The 17321-nt window shown below is 48.5% G+C and overlaps 1 protein-coding gene across 4 annotated transcripts in view; it reads right to left on the bottom strand.

Moving 5' to 3' along the window:
* Positions 1-17321, bottom strand: part of PPIP5K1 (diphosphoinositol pentakisphosphate kinase 1) — a 183494-nt gene that overhangs the window by 152429 nt on the left and 13744 nt on the right. For all 4 annotated transcript variants that reach the window (XM_077829275.1, XM_077829272.1, XM_077829273.1 and 1 more), the window contains exons 9-15: positions 15896-16017; positions 15267-15368; positions 13669-13755; positions 13102-13177; positions 12389-12498; positions 11310-11395; positions 10707-10835 (exon numbers count right to left, since the gene is read on the bottom strand). In XM_077829275.1, coding sequence (XP_077685401.1) covers positions 10707-10835; positions 11310-11395; positions 12389-12498; positions 13102-13177; positions 13669-13755; positions 15267-15368; positions 15896-16017 — 712 coding nt within the window. The remainder of the gene's footprint in view (positions 1-10706; positions 10836-11309; positions 11396-12388; positions 12499-13101; positions 13178-13668; positions 13756-15266; positions 15369-15895; positions 16018-17321) is intronic.

The raw sequence follows: 17321 nt of genomic DNA, 5'->3' as shown, positions 1-17321 counted from the left end.
CTGTCAAGGAGGCCTGCGCTCTTGTGGTGTGAGCTGTGATGGCAGGCGAAGGAACCTTCGCCAAGTTATAACAAGGGTGTATACATGCCGTGATCCAGGAGGAGATCCGCTGGGAAGAGACTGGCAAACCTTTCATCTGCTCTGCTAAGGCAACGAACAACTGGGTTGTCTTGTGGAACGGCTGTGTGTGGTCGATATAGAAAGCAAGCGCCCTCCTGACATCCAGTGAATGCAGCTGCTGTTCGCAGGAACTGTTGTGTGGTTTTGGGTAGAAAACCGGGAGGAAGATGTCCTGGCTAACATGGAAGCGGGACACCACTTTGGGAAGGAAGACCAGATGAGGCCTAAGTTGCACCTTGTCCTTATGAAAGATAGTATACAGAGGCTCAGATGTAAGAGCCCGCAGTTCAGACACGTGTCATGCCGAGGTGATTGCCACCAGAAAAGCAACCTTGCAAGAGAGGTAGAGAAGCTAACAAGAAGCTAGAGGCTCAAAGGGAGGGCCCATGAGGCAGGAGAGGACTAGGCTGAGGTTCCAGGCCAGAACAGGGGGCTTCATCGGGGCATGTATCTTTTCCAGACCTTTCAGGAAACGACCCATGATGGGTGTGCGAACACCGAGCACCCAGAAACACCCGGGTGGAACGCTGAGATGGCCACGGGGGATGGACCTTGAGGGAACCAAATGCCAGATGCTGGTCCTTCAGGTAAAGAAGATAATCTAGGATACAAGGGATGGGAACCTGGAGTGGAAGCGCCTGCCTTTGGGCACACCAGCTGGAGAACCTCTTTCATTTCACCCTGTATGTGGCTCTAGTAGATGGCTTGTGGCTCTCCAGAAGCACCTGTCTCACCGGGTCTGAGCAGGCGAGCTCTGCCTGGTTCAGCCACAGATCCTCCAGGCCATGAGGTGGAGCAACTGAAGGTCCGGGTGAAGGAAATGACCGTGGTTCTGTGAGATGAGGTTGGGAGTGAGAGGTAGCCATACCAGTGACGGGACCGAAAGGTCAATGAGGGTGGGGTACCAGCACTGGCGAGGCCAAGCTGGGGCTAACAGTATGACTTCCGCTTTCATAGAATATCAGGGTTGCAAGGGACCTCAGGAGGTCATCTAGTCCAACCCCCTGCTCAAAGCAGGACCGATCCCCAATTAAGTCATCCCAGCCAGGGCTTTGTCAAGCCTGACCTTAAAAACTTCTAAGGAAGGAGATTCCACCACCTCCCTAGGTAACGCATTCTAGTGTTTCACCACCCTCCTAGTGAAAAAGTTTTTCCTAATAGCCAACCTAAATCTCCCCCACTGCAACTTGAGACCATTACTCCCTGTTCTGTCTTCTGCTACCACTGAGACAGTCTAGAACCATCCTCTCTGGAACCACCTCTCAGGTAGTTGAAAGCAGCTATCAAATCCCCCCTCATTCTTCTCTTCCACAGATTAAACATCCCCAGTTCCCTGGGGACCTTGAGAAGCACCTTGTGGATGAGCGGGAATGGCGGGAAGGCGTATAGCAGTTGACCAGACCATGGAATCATGAACGCATCTGCAATCGAGCCTGGGCTGTGGCCCCTGAAGGAGCAGAAGGCTGGGCACTTCCTGTTGGCTCCCGTGGCGAACAGGTCGATTTGGGGAAACCCCCAGCTGTGGAAGATGGAGTGGATGATGTCTGGACAAATCAGCCACTCGTGTGAGGAAACGTCTGCTCAAGCTGTCTGCCAGCATGTTCTGAACGCCCAGCAGGTATGAGGCCTGGAGAGGGATGAAGTGGGCTAGACAAAAATCCCCACGGTAGGAGGGCTTCCTGACAGAGAAGAGACCATCAGGCTCCGCCTTGTCTGTTTATATAAAACATGGCCGTGGTATTGTCCCCATCAGTACCACTACGCAGTGGCCCTGCAAGCAGGACAGAAATGCTTGGCAGGTGAGGCAGACTGCCCTGAGTTCTTTAATGTTGATATGCAGAGCCAGTTCCTCTACCTGCCACAAGCCCTGAGTTGTCAGGCTCCTGAGATGCGCTCCCCAGCCCAGCGTGGACGCATCCCTTACCAGAGTCAAAGTGGGCTGGGGAGGGTGGAAAGGAACCCCAGCATCTACCATGAGGGGGATCTAGCCACCAATGTAGGGAATCGAGGGTGTGCCTCAGGATGGTCAGCACCATGTCCAGACTTCAGGGCCACCCGTTGGAGGAGTTCCTACAGGGCCCTGTAGTCCATGGGTGGTGGTCCAGATGTGGAAGTACCTGTCACCGCCTTGTCAGGGGACGATGAGGAATAAGCCAATGGCGGGACCAATTCCATGACAGCCTCTTGATCCTCCAGAACCAGGTCCTCCTGAATGCTGAGTGTAGCGTCCACCAGGGGAACGTGGGGTTGGATCCGGGTCCTGTGGTGGGCAGCTGAGGGTTGCCTCAGGGAGGCGAGACCCTGAACGGAACGATGGAGGGACGCCAGGAGGGGCACCTTGGGCCTGATGGTACACCCAAGGGGTCCAAAATTGCCACTGGGACTGCCAGTAGGCGCCGAAGCATCCTGCCTTAGGCTCCCTGGCCCTGATCTGTGCGCTTCTGATGCCCCCAATGCCCTGCCTGATCTGAGGGAGAGTGACCTCGAGTGTGACGGCCAAGGGGGAGCGGTGCTACACTGCACCAGGGAGGCTCTCTCCTCCAACAGATGGGATGGGTGCCAAGAAGGGTAGCAAGGTCCGGATGGTGACCGGTGGCGCGGTACAGGGTGGCGCGGTACAGGGAATGACAGTGGGATGTGGAGCACTGCTGGGAGGTTGAGCAGCGCCACGACTAGGAGCTTCGCCTTGGTGGGGAACGGTGCCGCGATGTAGAGCGATGCTGAGATCAAGGCCGGTGCTGAAGTGGGGAGCGGTGCCAGGAGCAGGAGGTGTGCTGCAAGCAGGACTGGTGCCGTGCTGGGGAGCGGTGCCGCAAGGTGGAGCGGCACTGGGATGGCGTGTGGTGCCGTTGCATAGAGTGGTGCCAGTCCATCGAGCGATGTCTGGAAAGCGCAGGCTGAGGTTGGTGTTGTGAGCGGTGCCATGAGGTCACAGATCAGGACCTGGACCTCGAGCAGGACCACAACCTGTTCACCGACAACCACCTTGAGCAGGAGCAGCTATGAGGGTCAGGACTGCAAGACCAGTGCCGCGAGTCGGACCAGTGCCACAAGTTGGACCAGCATGGGGCATAGGTGCGATGCTGGGACTCAGAGCAGTGCCAAGATCCTGATCGGGGAGCAGACACCACTCAAGGTAGTGGAGGTCTCGAAGTTGGAGACTCGGGTGCTGTCATCTCGATGAGCCCCCTAGTGGCTTTGAAGGTGTCCGGCATGGAAGGCATCATGACCTCCCCCACCTGCAGCTGCGGTGAGTCCAAGAGCACAGGGCTTCCTGGGGAGACCAGGGCCTGTGGGGGTTGAGCCCGGCCCAAGGGTCTGTTGGCCATAGGCCCATGTCCCGCACTGTCCCCTGCCTGGGGTGCAGTGTCTGTGACAGGCCGCTGCGGAGACTTGCCCTGTTTCTTATGGGCACCTGGTGAATGAGAGCGGTGCTGGGGTGAACCCTTTTGGGGCCCAGGAGACCACTGGCCCCTGGGTAGGCATGCAGAGTCCTTTTTTGGTACCATGGATGGCACCACCAGAGGAGCACTCTGCACCAAGGTGCTCGGGGCCGGGTCCTGCTGCAGACGGAGGGCTGACTCCATAGGAGTTGTTTTAAATCAAATGTCCCTCTCTTTCCTAGTGCGAGGCTTGAAGGCCTTGCAGATCTTGCACTTGTCTGACTGATGGGCTTCTCCCAGACGCTGGAGGCAGGAGTTGTGGGGGTCACCCGTGGGCATAGACTTGAAGCAGCAGCTACAGGGTTTGAAGCCCTGGGATGGCATGCCCTGGAGCCCTGCGGACGCGTTGGAGGGGAATTCCCCCCAACCACTAACGACTACAATTAAAAACTAAGAGAACGATTAACTAACAATGGGTAACTATACACGAAGATAAGCAGAAGAGCTAGGGATTAGTGGGACACTTGTGAGCAAGGGACCACTGTTCCAACAACTGTCACTGGTGGTAAGGAGGAACTCAAGGGGGGGGGGGGGTCAGGCCAGCAGGATCGTATATAGAGCACCACATCGGTACCATTGCAGGGGGCTCCACAGCCGGCCTGACGGGTAGCTGCTAGGGAAAAAGTTTCCAACAGCCATGCATATACACACACACCCCTCTACCTACCTACCTACAATTGATATGAGCATGCACTGGAAGAAGAAAGGAAGGAAGTATTTCTTCTCACAATGCAGTCAACCTGTGGAACTCTTTGCCAGGAGAAGACTCTTTGCCATTGTGAAGACCAAGACTATAACAGCGTTCAAAAGAACAACTAGATAAGTTCATGGAGGGTAAATCCATCCATAGCTATTAGCCAGAATGGGCAGGGATGCAAAACCATGCTCAGAAGTGTCCCCTAGCCTCTGCTGCCATTAGTTGGGAATGGGCGACAGGGGATGGATCACTTGATGATTACGTGTTTTGTTCATTCCCTCTGAAGTACCTGGCTTTGGCTGCTGTTGGAAGACAGGACACTGGGCTAGATGGACCTTTGGTCTGACCCAGTATGGCCATTTTTATGTTATGTTAAGCGTATTCTCTATGCCATTTTCTAAATCACTGATGAAGAGATTGAACAGCAACAGAGCAGGACCAATCCCTGCTGGACCCCACTCAATATGTCCTTCAAGTTTATCAGTGGTTCACAGTCAATTACCCTCTGGGAACAATTTTCCCACCAGTTATGCACCCACCTTATCCACTACTTCCCCCTTGACACTTTGTTTCAATGGTTAATCACCCTTACTACTAAACAAAAATTGTCTGATTTCTCATTTGAATTTGTCTGGCTTTAGCTTCCAGACACTGGTTCTTGTTCTGCCTTTCTTGGTTACATTAAAGAACCCTGTAGATCAAGTCACCACTCAGTCTTCTTCTTGATAAGCTAAACAGAATGAGCTCCTTAAGTCTCTCACTGTAAGCCATTTTCTCCAGCCATCAAATCATTTTTGTGGCTCTCTTCTACACGTCCACCAATTTTTCCATTATTCTTTTTAAATTGTGGACACCGGAACTAAATGCAGTGTTCCAGTATCAGTCTCATCAAGTCTATATACAAATGTAAAAATCACCTTCCTGCTCCTACTTCCCTCTTTATACACCAAAGAATCACATTAGAATCATAGGTTTCAAAGTAGCAGCCGTGTTAGTCTTTATCCGCAAAAAGAAAAGGAGTCCTTGTAGCACCTTAGAGACTAACAAATTTATTTGAGCATAAGCTTTCATGAGCCACAGCTCACTTCATCGGATGCATCCGATGAAGTGAGCTGTGGCTCATGAAAGCTTATGCTCAAATAAATTTGTTAGTCTCTAAGGTGCCACAAGGACTCCTTTTATTAGAATCATAGATCAGGGTTGGAAGAGACATCAGGAGGTCATCTAGTCCAATCCCCTGCTCAAAAGCAGGACCGATCCTGAACTAAATCATCCCTGACAGGGCTTTGTCAAGCCAGGCCTTAAAAACCTCTAAGGATGGAGATTCAACCACCTCCCTAGATAACCCATTCCAGTGCTTCATCACCCTCCTAGTGAAATAGTGTTTCCTAATATCCAACTGTAACGATGCTGGCTTTGGTGGGACCTAACTGAGGGTACCAATTCAGGACAAATTGCTGAGAGCAGGGCAGTTACAGCCCAAGGCTGGGGTTCCTTTGCACACCAAGCCAAACCAAACCAGCCAGAGAGAGAGAGAGGACTTTGGTTTTACCCCACTGGCTAACCATAGGTCATACAAGCAATTACCTTACACACTCCAGTTCCTCTGTATCACCACCAGTACCACTTGTTATGTGGATGAATGGTTATCAAAACCAATACCCCAGTAAAAGAAAAAAAGGTTCTCTTGATCCTAAAGGACTAAGCCCCAGACCAATATACAAGTTAGATCTTACCCACATATCATCCTGTTGCCAATCCTTTAGAATCTAAAATCTAAAGGTTTATTCATAAAAAGAAAGAAATATAGTTGAGAGCTATAATTGGTTAAATGAAATCAACTACATACAGTCATGGCAAAGTTCTTGGTTCAGGCTTGTAGCAGTGATGGAATAAGCTGCAGATTCAAATCAAGTCTCTGGAGAACATCCCCAGCTGGGGTGGGTCCTTCAGTCCTTTGCTATAAACTGAAGCGCTGAACAAAGTTCCTCCAGAGGCAAGAAACAGGGTTGAAGACAAAATGGAGGTGATGCCACAGCCTTTTATATCCTCTGCCCTGTGGACGATCACAGCAGCAAGATGGAGCCTGGAGTCACGTGGGCAAGCCACATGTCCATGCATGACTCTGTTCTTTAAAGGCCGACGCCATTGTTTACATGTTAGTTTGAACCTTCCCAGGAAAGCTCAGATGTGGATTGGCGTCTCCCAAAGTTCACTGTCAGCTAAGTGTTCCTTGATTGGGCACTTACTAAGAATAGTCCCTTCTCAAGAAGCTGACCTTCACTGAGGCTACTTAGAATCAAAAGTCATTGATATACAAGTATGTAGCCAATATTCATAACTTCAACTACAAAAATTATACACCCATACAGATAGCATAATCATAATCAGCCAATTATAACCTTTCCATAGACACCTTACACGACAACCTTTGTACAATATTTGCTGCAAATATATAACAGTGGTTGCAACAATTATCTATACAGTCACTGGTTATGTCAGTAACGTCACACCCCCAATGCAAAATTGATGCAGGAAGGGATGACAAACATCATTGACTGCATCCCAAGAGCTCCCCATTCTTGGTTCTGTCTCACTACAGCTAGTATTGGGGTATAACAGAAATGGCTTATCAAAACCATGTTCAATAGCATGATTGAATCTTTTTATAAACTCAAGGTAAAACTTGAGTAGACTAATACTGGATTGGATCTGCTCTTGCAGCATGGTTTCTGTATGTCTATGTGATCTTGCCAAGAGCTACAGAATGTAGCTACTTTATCTACACAAACTCTGGAAAATGTTTGGAACCCAATCAATATGGAGTCAATGTAGATATTAAATGTTGTTCATAGTACAGGAATCTTGGCATTTAGCCGTGAAAACAATATGGTGGCGTTCCTCAGTTTCCCTTTTCATACAGCACATTAGGTTTGGAATGTCTTTTCTCCTGTGAAAAGTTCCAAGACTGTTTACAGGCACTAACTGAAACATCAGCATTACAAGGCCTTTTAACATGTGTTTTTATGTATCTTTTAACATGTTCAAGGGATCTTCCAAAAGATTAGGCACACTGTACATTCTTACAGTTCTTGGTAACAGCAATACATTAGTTACAAAATTTACCATTAGCAATAGCAACAAATCCATTGCAAGTGTCCATTTACAATCATTTTTGTCATGACACACCTTTGGCTCAATACCATTGGTGTTTTGGCATTTTAGGGTTAATCTGTGGCTTCCTTTGCCAAATTAAGTTTTCTTTTTTCTCCTTGTCCTGTAGGATCAAACCCTGATTTCTCTTGCTTAACAGAATTTACTGGCTGATTGGGTGTGCTTTTTGTGCTAACAGCTATTAGCAAGTATCAGAGGGGTAGCCATGTTAGTCTGGATCTGTAAAAGCGGCAAAGAGTCCTGTGGCACCTTCTTGACTTAGGCCTGGTCTACACTGGGGGGGTGGGGGGGAATTGATCTAAGATACGCAACTTCAGCTACGAGAATAGCGTAGCTGAAGTCGACGTATCTTAGATCTACTTAGAATCACTTACTTCGCGTCCTCGCAGCCGCTCCCACATCAACTCCGCTTCTGCCTCTCGCTGTGGTAGAGTTCCGGAGTCAATGGCAGAGCCTAACAGATTTATCACGTCTACACTAGATGCGATAATCGATCCCCGATAGATTGATCACTACCCGCCAATCCCGCAGGTAGTGTAGACATGGCCTAACAGACGTATTGGAGCATAAGCTTTCGTGGGTTTAGTCTATAAAGGTGCCACAGGACTCTTTGCAGCTATTAGCAAGTCTTTCCTCTTCCAGTCAGTCAGCTAATCTGCATCAACACAAACACTAGTTTTTAAATTCTCAGCTGCTACCAATTTCAAGGCTGGACTTTGTCTTAAAGAGATACCACACAAATCCAAAGAGTTTGAGAGAGAGAGAGTTTGCTTGCTTTCCCCTGCATCCTTAAGCATTCAGCCAGAAAAACTGTTCTGCTCTGAAACACCAGTAACCAAGTCTGTCCTTAGACCCTGAAGCACAGACTGCTCACTTAAAGAATTAGCATGGAGACATTCCTGTTCCAACACCATTGTCTTTCCAACAAGCTGGCCAAACACAGCCACTTGGTCATAGGGCTGTTTAAATTCCTTAACAGCTTTTACTCCATCTGAGACCTTCTTAAAGCTATCCACACGGGATCTTTCAAAAGGAAAGTCAGTAGATCCATTCACAACAGAAAATTTCTGGCGGTTAGGAACTGAAACTTCCTTGATCAACTTACTTTTACACCCTTCAGCTACAGCAAACTGCTTGCACAGATATCAGATAACCTTTCAATAGACACCTTACACAACAACCTTTGTACCATATTTGCTGCAAATATATAACAGTGCTTGCAACAATGATCTATACGGTCACAGGTTATGTCAGTAACGTCACACCAACCTAAACCTCCCCCACTGCAACTTGAGACCATTGCTGCTTTTCTGTCATCTACCACCACTGAGAACAGCCGAGCTCCATCCTCTTCGGAACCCCGCTTCAGGTAGTTGAAGGCTGCTATCAAATCCCCCCTCACTCTTCTCTTCTGCAGACTAAACAAGCCCAGTTCCCTCAACGTCTCCTTGTAATTCACGTGCACCAGCCCCCTGATCATTTTCATTGCCCTCCGCTGGACTCTCTCCAATTTGTCCACATCCTTTCTGTAGTGGGGAGCCCAAAATTGGATGCAATACTCCAGATGTGACCTCACCAGTGCCGAATAGAGGGGAATAATCACTTCCCTCAATCTGCTAGCAATGCTCTTACTAATGCAGCCCAATATGCCGTTAGCCTTCTTGGCAACAAGGGCACACTGTTGACTCATATCCAGCTTCTCGTCCACTGTAACCTCTAGGTCCTTTTCTGCAGAACTGCTGCTTAGCCAGTTGGTCTCCAGCCTGTAGCAGTGCATAGATTCTTCTGTCCTAAGTGCAGGACTCTGCACTTGTCCTTGTTGAACCTCATCAGATTTCTTTTGGCCCAATCCTCCAATTTGTCTAGGTCACTCTGGAGCCTATCCCTACCCTCCAGCATATCTACCTCTCCCCCAAGCTTAGTATCACCTGTACCCTCAGTAAGTTCACAATTCATCCCATCATCCAGATCATTAATAAAGATGTTGAACAAAACTGGCCCCAGGACTGATCCCTGGGGCACTCCGCTTGATACCGGCCACCAACTAGACATTGAGCCGTTGATCACTACCCGTCGAGCCAGACAACCTTATAGTCGTTTCATCCAATCCATACTTTTTTAAACTTGCTGGCAAGAATAGCGTGGGATACCGTATTGGGACACTGGGAACTTATGTTCAGTTGCTTGTCCAGTGTGACCCCTCAATCCTTTTCAGGGTCCTTGCTTTCTAGAATATAGACCCAACTCTGCAGGTATGATCTGCATTCCTTGCTCCTAGATGTATAACTTTGCATTTGGTTGTATTTAAGTGCATTTTCATTGAATGATACCAAGCTATCCAGACAGCTCGTGACTGTCCTATTATTATTGACCACACCATCAATCTGTGTCATCCACAAAGTTTTATCAGCAGTGATTATATTTACTTCCAGAAGTACTGATGAAAAAGATGACTTCCACCAATTCCTGCAGCATTCCATTAGAAATCCCCCCACTTGATGATGATTTCCCCATTGACCACCACTTTTTGACATCTGTCACTCAGTTCTTAATCCATTTAGTGTGTGTTCTATGGATACTACATACTGCTAATTTTTCAAATCAGAATGTTGTGTGGTACAAAGTCAAATGTCTTATATCTATCCAGTTACCTTTATTAACCAAACTTGCACTATCAAAGACTGAAATCAGAGGTTTGTTTGACAAGACCTATTCTCTATAAAACTAGGTTGATTGACATTAATTATATTCCTAGTCGAATTCTTCAATAATGGTAACTAGCCTATAGTCACCCAGGTCATCCCACTTTCCCTTTTTGAATATTGGCACATTAGCACTCTTCCAGTCTTCTGGAATTTTTCCAGTATTCCAAGATTTATTGGAAGTTAACATCAGCAGGTCAGAGATCTCCTCAGCCAACTCTTTTAGGACTCTCGGGTGCAAGTCCTCCAGACCTGCTGGATTTTAAAACATTTATCACTAGTAGATGTTGTTTAACATCCTCCTCTGTTACAATGGACTGGAAAGTAGTTAGTCATCCTCGTGTGACACAACCACATCATCCTTCTTCTTTCCAAACACAGAACAGAAATAGTTACTGAAATAAAGCAGTGGTGGAGCCCTGAGCCACATATGCCACTAGAGCCTAATCAAGAGAAAGTATTCAGATGCATACATGCATCCAGTCACCAATGGTGATTAGCAGGCTATATGTGGCCTCTGTGTACAGTCAGAGACCAGAACTGATAAGCAGCACAAGAGGGAAAGCTCACCTTGGCCTCCAGGGTACATACAGCGAAAGGCCCGACCAAGCTCTTCTGCCTGGACCCTTCCTGCTGGGGTCAGCTCTCCACCCCATTTCAGCACCAGTAGCAGAGATGGGGAAGGCTCCTTACGGGCATCTAAAACAGATAAACAGGTAGTCACCAAACTGTAAAATAGGGGCACAAGCTCCAGAGACCAGGGGGCCTACAGGGCAGCGGCAGAGGAGTCTCAGCATGGGCATGATTTCAGTGGGCAGCTGGATCAACGAGAGCCTGTCTAATGGACTTCAGTGAGTGCCTGATTAGGGGGTTCTGGATTTTGGGGACATAGGGGTCAAATTTCCAGTCTTAATGACAGAAGTTCAAGACAGAGCATGTGAACTCCAATCCACCCTAAGGGATGGGGGTATGGCATAAAGCATTCAGGTGTTAGCTCCAGTAGGTCTTGCCATAGTGGCAGAGTAGGCATGCATTCGTCCTTCTGACCAGCACTCTGCTCAGTTCCCACCACCCCAAAGGTGCAGTCCAAGCTGGGGTGGCAGAGCAGCACACAGGTACTGAGCCCCAGGGATTAGAACCAGTCTGAGAGGGAGTGTGTGCGGGGTTTTTAACCTTCGTCTTCACTGGAAGCTTTTGGGTGTCCACGAGGCAGGTAGGTTAGCTGCACCTTGCGGTTAATGCCAGAGAAATGTCCGTACCTGTCACAAAGGGAGATAAATCAATATCCTGGCCCCATAGCCAGGGACATTCAAGCTCCCTGCAATGCCCTTCTTACAGTCCTTGGACGTGTTCATTTCCTGGCAGCACCACTAAGTGGCCAAGTTGTGCACTGGTGCTCTACATCTGTGACCCAGCATACAAAGCTGGCAGGTTTGCCTGCTGCCTCATTTAACAAAATGGTCTGAAAACAGAAGACTTTTTTGGACTCAGAAATTAAGAGTGTTTGAAACCCTCTGGACACTAATTTCTATCTATACCTTTGACAGATAAATACAAGATCCCATAGTGCTGCCTCCTAGGCCCAAACAAGGTGAGATCTGGTCTACTTATTAGATTTGGGCTTCTGTATGTTAGGAGATGCCATAAGACCATCATGTCACCTGTTATGTTGGCCCCATAGGCTATTCTGGATTTGGCCTTGTTTGCCTTACAGAGGTACTGGATTCACCAGGCCCACATCAAGGTTTCAGTTTTCCTTTTGTCGCACTCTTGGTGCTAGAACCACCTCACTGAGCAAAGCTACCTCCATTCCATTTGCAGATCTCTAGACAGAGGACATTATATGCACAAGTGCTGTGCATCAAGGGGATGATTTTTCCTTTTCTCCAGCAGTGGAAGTTCCCAATTGTCACAAGAGCATTGCTAGGTCAGGGTGCTGGGCCTTTCTACACGAAAACCAGAAGAAGTCATGCTTACAGTGCCCAAAAAATAAGAAGTGGTGCTTGTGGTGCGAGAGTTTCGGAGCAAGCCCTGCTGGTGTCATCCTCCAGATACTGCTGCCTACAAGGAGGCTGCAGCCTCTGTCACCCCTAGGGGACTGGCCAGGCAAGACATGAGCAGCACACAGTGCTTCAGTAACGTGTCTCCCTTCTGCAGCTGCACTATTATCCGCCGGGAGCTGCACTATTATCCGCCGGGGAGTAGGTAGCCCTAACATGAGCCTCCACCCCATGCTACTCGCTCTTACTCACATTTCCAGGACAGTTTTTAGCTGCTCCAGTTTGGACTTCCTCTCCTCGATCTCAGTGTCATTGTGAGTTCCCAACTCCACCACTAGCAGGCGCGCAATATCCAGCACTTCCTGTCAGGGATAACAAGCACCATCTATCATGTACCCAGAGAGCTTGCACCCCCTACCCTTCCAGTGCCCCAAGGCTACGGACACCCAGCCCCACAGTCACCAACTCTCCTTCCAGTGTGCCAGGGAGGATGGGCACTCAGATAGCATGCACCTAGCTCCATGGCCACTCACATCATTGAAACGGTTTCCCACATTCATCTGTGGGGACATTTTATTCTCCAAGACACAGCCTTAGCCAGGATAAGTTAAGGCCAGTTCTGGTTTCTTCCACTTTCAGGTTGCAGCTCTGTCCTGCTCAGAAGCAAACACAAGCCTTCAATTCCTCCAGTTCTCGAACTTTGAGGCGCTCTCTCACCGAGACAGCACCGTGATGGGAGAGCAGCAGGACTGACATTATTGTGATTCTACAGCAGTTCATCTTTCCTCAGGTTCTTGCCCATGAGCAGTCCCTGCTGGAAGCTAGTGACATGACTTGCTGTGTATGTGATGGGGAGAGTGCTCAGGTAGTGCTCCTCCCATTGACCACCCCCACATAAAGCTTTCTCTGGGATCCAGATCACCCAGATCTTCTGTACATTGACCCCAGGGAGGTCTTCCCCTCACCTGCAGCTGCTCTGGTTTCTTCAGCTTCAGCTTCCCTGTCTTGTAGCCATCATATTTCTCAAATAATTCGAAGAACCTAAACAGACAGACAGACCTAGTCAGATTTTCAGTTCTTCCCATGCCAAGAGGATGGTCATGCCTACATACCCAGCTATGCCTCTTCAGTGAGAGCTGGCATGTCTACAGGCTCATTCCTGCCCCCAGAATTTCCAGGAAAACAGGTGCTTTCAGCCTGAACTAGGAGAAGGAAAGAGTAGCCAATGGTTTCTCTCCTTGACAGGGGCCCTTCCCTTTGCAAGTGCCCAGCAGAAAGTCCAAGATCTTGTACTTCGAACAAGCCTTCATCCCGAGCTGCCCTCTCCCAGTGCTTGCATGGAAAATGTAGGAGCTTCCTGGGGCAGGCTAGATTGACTGAGTGAAAGATATTAGCTCTGAATGGAGCTAGAGAAAGCACCACTTCCCATGCAGTGGACTCTCATGCTTGGTCCATGATCTCAGCAGCTAAGCCCTCTACCTATCATTTCTCTTGACTGCAAGAGTCCATACGCCTTCTGCTGCACCCATTACCTAGAGTGTTTAACCTCCATCTTCATCTTCTGCTTGGGGGTGCGGTCTCCATGCCGTATCACTGCAATAACACAGCGCAGCTCCATCCTAGCGTGGGAGAAACCAAAAAGCATAAGCCCTGTCAGGAGACAGCACCCTTTCCATATATTCCTCCTTTTCCCATTCCAACACCTACACCAACACAAGGAGACAGATCCCAGCCTTGTGGAAACCCCTTTTGCCCCCATGCTCTCAGAAGTCTGCTTCAGTATTAGAAAGCCTACACCAGATCTGGGAGAATCCCCATCATCAGATGCGGTAACCCCAACCCAGACTGGCACACAAGTTCAGAGCCTGCAAGACAGGAGTCAAAATGCTACAGCCACATTAACACCACAGCAGACAACAGAGTCACAGAATTCACAAGCATGACGTGCAAGCATGAAGCAGCAGGAGATTCTGGAGGTGTGAGCTGGGTCAGATGTTAGGGCAGCTGTAGGAACAGGACTTTGGACTGTGCCAAACTGCTTTCAGGAAGTGCACAATCCCACTTTGGGAACACAGGAATGGCCAGACTAGACCAGACCACCGAGATACCGGTTTCTGCCTTTGGCCAGGACCAAACGGAAAAACCATCCACCAGGCAGTTCTGGGACAGCCTGCCCCAGAGCCAGTTTCCTCTGATCCCCATTAGTTAAGCCAGTTTATGCCCAGGAGCGATGATATCGCTTCCAAAACTTTTCAATAATTACTACAGTAACTCTGGCTGTGCTTATTATCCATATAAATGGCCAGTCTTTTTTTGAGTCCTATGCAGCACTTTGACACAATATGCAATTGTGGCAATGAGTTCCACAGGCTGTCTTGTGTGAAAAAATATTTCCTTTCATCAACTTCAAATTTGCCACCTTTCAATTTCATTGACTGTTCTCGACAGCCTTTCCCAGAATACAAGAATAAAGAGAAGTTCCTGATCTACCTTCTCCAGATCAGTCATTATTTTATATATTTTTATCCTACCCTCTTATTTGTCTCCTCTCTAAGGTAATCATTCCAATCTTTTCTCTCTCTCTCTCTCTTCATAGGAGAGTTTTGTCAGGCTCCTGTTCATTATCACCCCTCTCTACACCCCATCTATTTCTGGTACAACCTTTTTACGACAGGGTGACCAGAATTGACCACAGTATTCTAAATGAAGACATCTCACAGATTATATAATGACATCATGATACTTTCACTATATTGTTCTCCATCCCATTTCCTCAGTATCCTACCAGGTTTGTTTTGACTGCAGCTGCACACTGAGCAGGGGGCTCACGCAGCTGTCACCATGACACCCATGTCCCTTCCCTGAGTGGATATCGTTACTTTAGAACCCTCGAAGGCATATGAGTGGTTCATATTATTCCTCCAATGTGAATTAGTTTGCATTTCTCAGCACTCAATTTCATCCTTCATTGTGCTGTCCTTCCCTAGCTTGATTAGGTCTCTCTAGTGCGTTACAGTTTGTGTTCTGCATAGACCCAAATGCTTGGAGGGGAAGCACAATGCTCAGGGGGAGTATGGCAATCCTTGGCTACCCATGGGGGCACCCTTTACTGGGGCTAACAGATACTCACATGGTGCCTGAAGTTGTGGGGACAATGGGAATATCCTCTGCCTCCGTTGGGATGGACCAGGGAATCTGGAACTGGGGAGCCAATTCCCGCATGATTATATTCCTGGAACAGACCAGAACACAGGAATTCCATTCCCTTAGCAATCTGCACCCAGTGACAAGCTCCCCTAGAATCCCCCTCCACCACAGCCTTGCTCAAAACACATTATGCCACAGATGGTGCTTCCTTTAGTCCTGCACACACTCTCAAGTCAGATTTTCACATCACAGACCCAGCAGGAGAGCTCCAGAGTGCAGCAGGTGTTGGCATCCTTTGCATCAGTCCAAACAAATGCTTTCCCAGTATCTCCAGTACAGTAGCTGGGTTCGTAGGTTATAAGAAGGCCAACTCATCTACAGTTGATATTGGCTGGCAAATCTGCATCTGAGAGAAATTAACCCCTTACACCCTGGAGCTTCCCCATCCTAAGCACTTACAAGTTTCAAACACAAAGCAAGTGTTCCCTGCTGAGCAGTTTGCCGAGCTCGCCAGAATAAGGTGAGCAGGGTTATACCACATACTTGGAGGAGCTCCCTCACACACACACACACACACACACGCGCGTGCTCTGGCTTTAGCTCTTTACATACCCAAGAATTTTGGCGCAGTCATCATAATACTTCATGGAGTTCTTCACAAAGCTGAACCCATTCACATCACAGACAAAGGAGTGGCCATTTGCCCGCAGAAGGTCAAACCCACACACAGTCTGCTGCATGAGGAGGAAACAAAGGGCAAGGGATTCAGACAAACCTCCCCAAAAGCTCAGGGTATGGGGGAGGCAACACAGGCCTGGCCCAGCAGCTGTGAAAGAGGACTATGCAGCACAGGCCTAGCCAATACACGTGCAACTTGGCTCCACAGAGGCCTTCCAAGTTCTGCTTTCTCTGGCAGGAAGGCTAGGGTTCTCTGGTTTCAGCACCCCCACACCACCAATACATACACTTCATGGATTCTGGGAGAAAGAGACAGAGGAGTTACTTACCAGTAATTGGCCCTTTCAGGTAAGCCTGTCGGATAAATTCACACCTGTCGGATCAATGGTCTGCACCATGAGCAAGTGAACCAGGACAGCAGAACTGTCACAACAAGCATAATCTCTGGGTGCCAGGTCAAGAGTATATGAGAAATGACTACACTCTTGCTCTCAGTCCTTTGAGCTCAAACCTCAGCTGAGGGAAAAAGCCACATACAGAGCTCTGAGAAGCAGCATTACAAAGTCCTATGATGAAGACAGCACAACTACTATGTAAGCTGTCTTAAGTCTCAGCTGAGTGCACTGGACATCTCCAAAATGTACATGAATGTCTGCTAAGTCATAACAATAGCAATACATAGCCCAATTCATTTGGTCCGTTACCCCTCAGAGGCTGTTCGACTCCTGGTCTCACTGGCATATAGCTCAGAAGTGGGGAACTTGTGGATAGGTTTGGTTCCATACAGACAGGGTCCCATATGTTCTGCAATTCCACAGCCATGGCATTTGTGTGGAACCGTTTTCCACAAGCTTTTCTCCTCAACCACAAGGGCTAGAAAAAGGAGGCTACTTACCAGTAACTGGAGGTTCGAGATATGTGGTCCTGGTCTGAATTCCAAATGTGGATGCGCACTCATGCCATGTGTTGCAGCCAGAACAGTTTTGTATTGTATTAATGTCCTTTGACCCGCACGTGCATCGTGCCTTGTCCACGGATGCATCCAAGGCTACAAGAGGCCGTGCGGGTCGATGCTGCTCCAGTGTCCTCAAGAATGGCCTGGACCTCCTAGGGTAGCCCAGACAGCTAGAGACAGCAGTTGTGACGAAGTACTATGCCAGTCGCCAATGAGCATGATGCAGTGTCGGCAGCCTGTACAGCTGTCTGGAGGCTCACCTTGGTGAGCAGTTGACCTTCGTCCAGCAGCACCTGGAAGTCTTGCTGTTTGTCTGGCAGTAGAAAAGCCTGAAACTCTGAAAGCTTTGAATATGTGAGGAAGTCATATTTCTCCAACAGGGCCTGGTAGCTGGTGATACAGAAC

This window comes from Eretmochelys imbricata, chromosome 10, assembly GCF_965152235.1.
Source record: "Eretmochelys imbricata isolate rEreImb1 chromosome 10, rEreImb1.hap1, whole genome shotgun sequence".
In the NCBI taxonomy this organism is placed as follows: Eukaryota; Metazoa; Chordata; order Testudines; family Cheloniidae; genus Eretmochelys; species Eretmochelys imbricata.
Note: the sequence above shows the minus strand (reverse complement) of the source record. Positions and strands in the feature narration are given on the sequence as shown.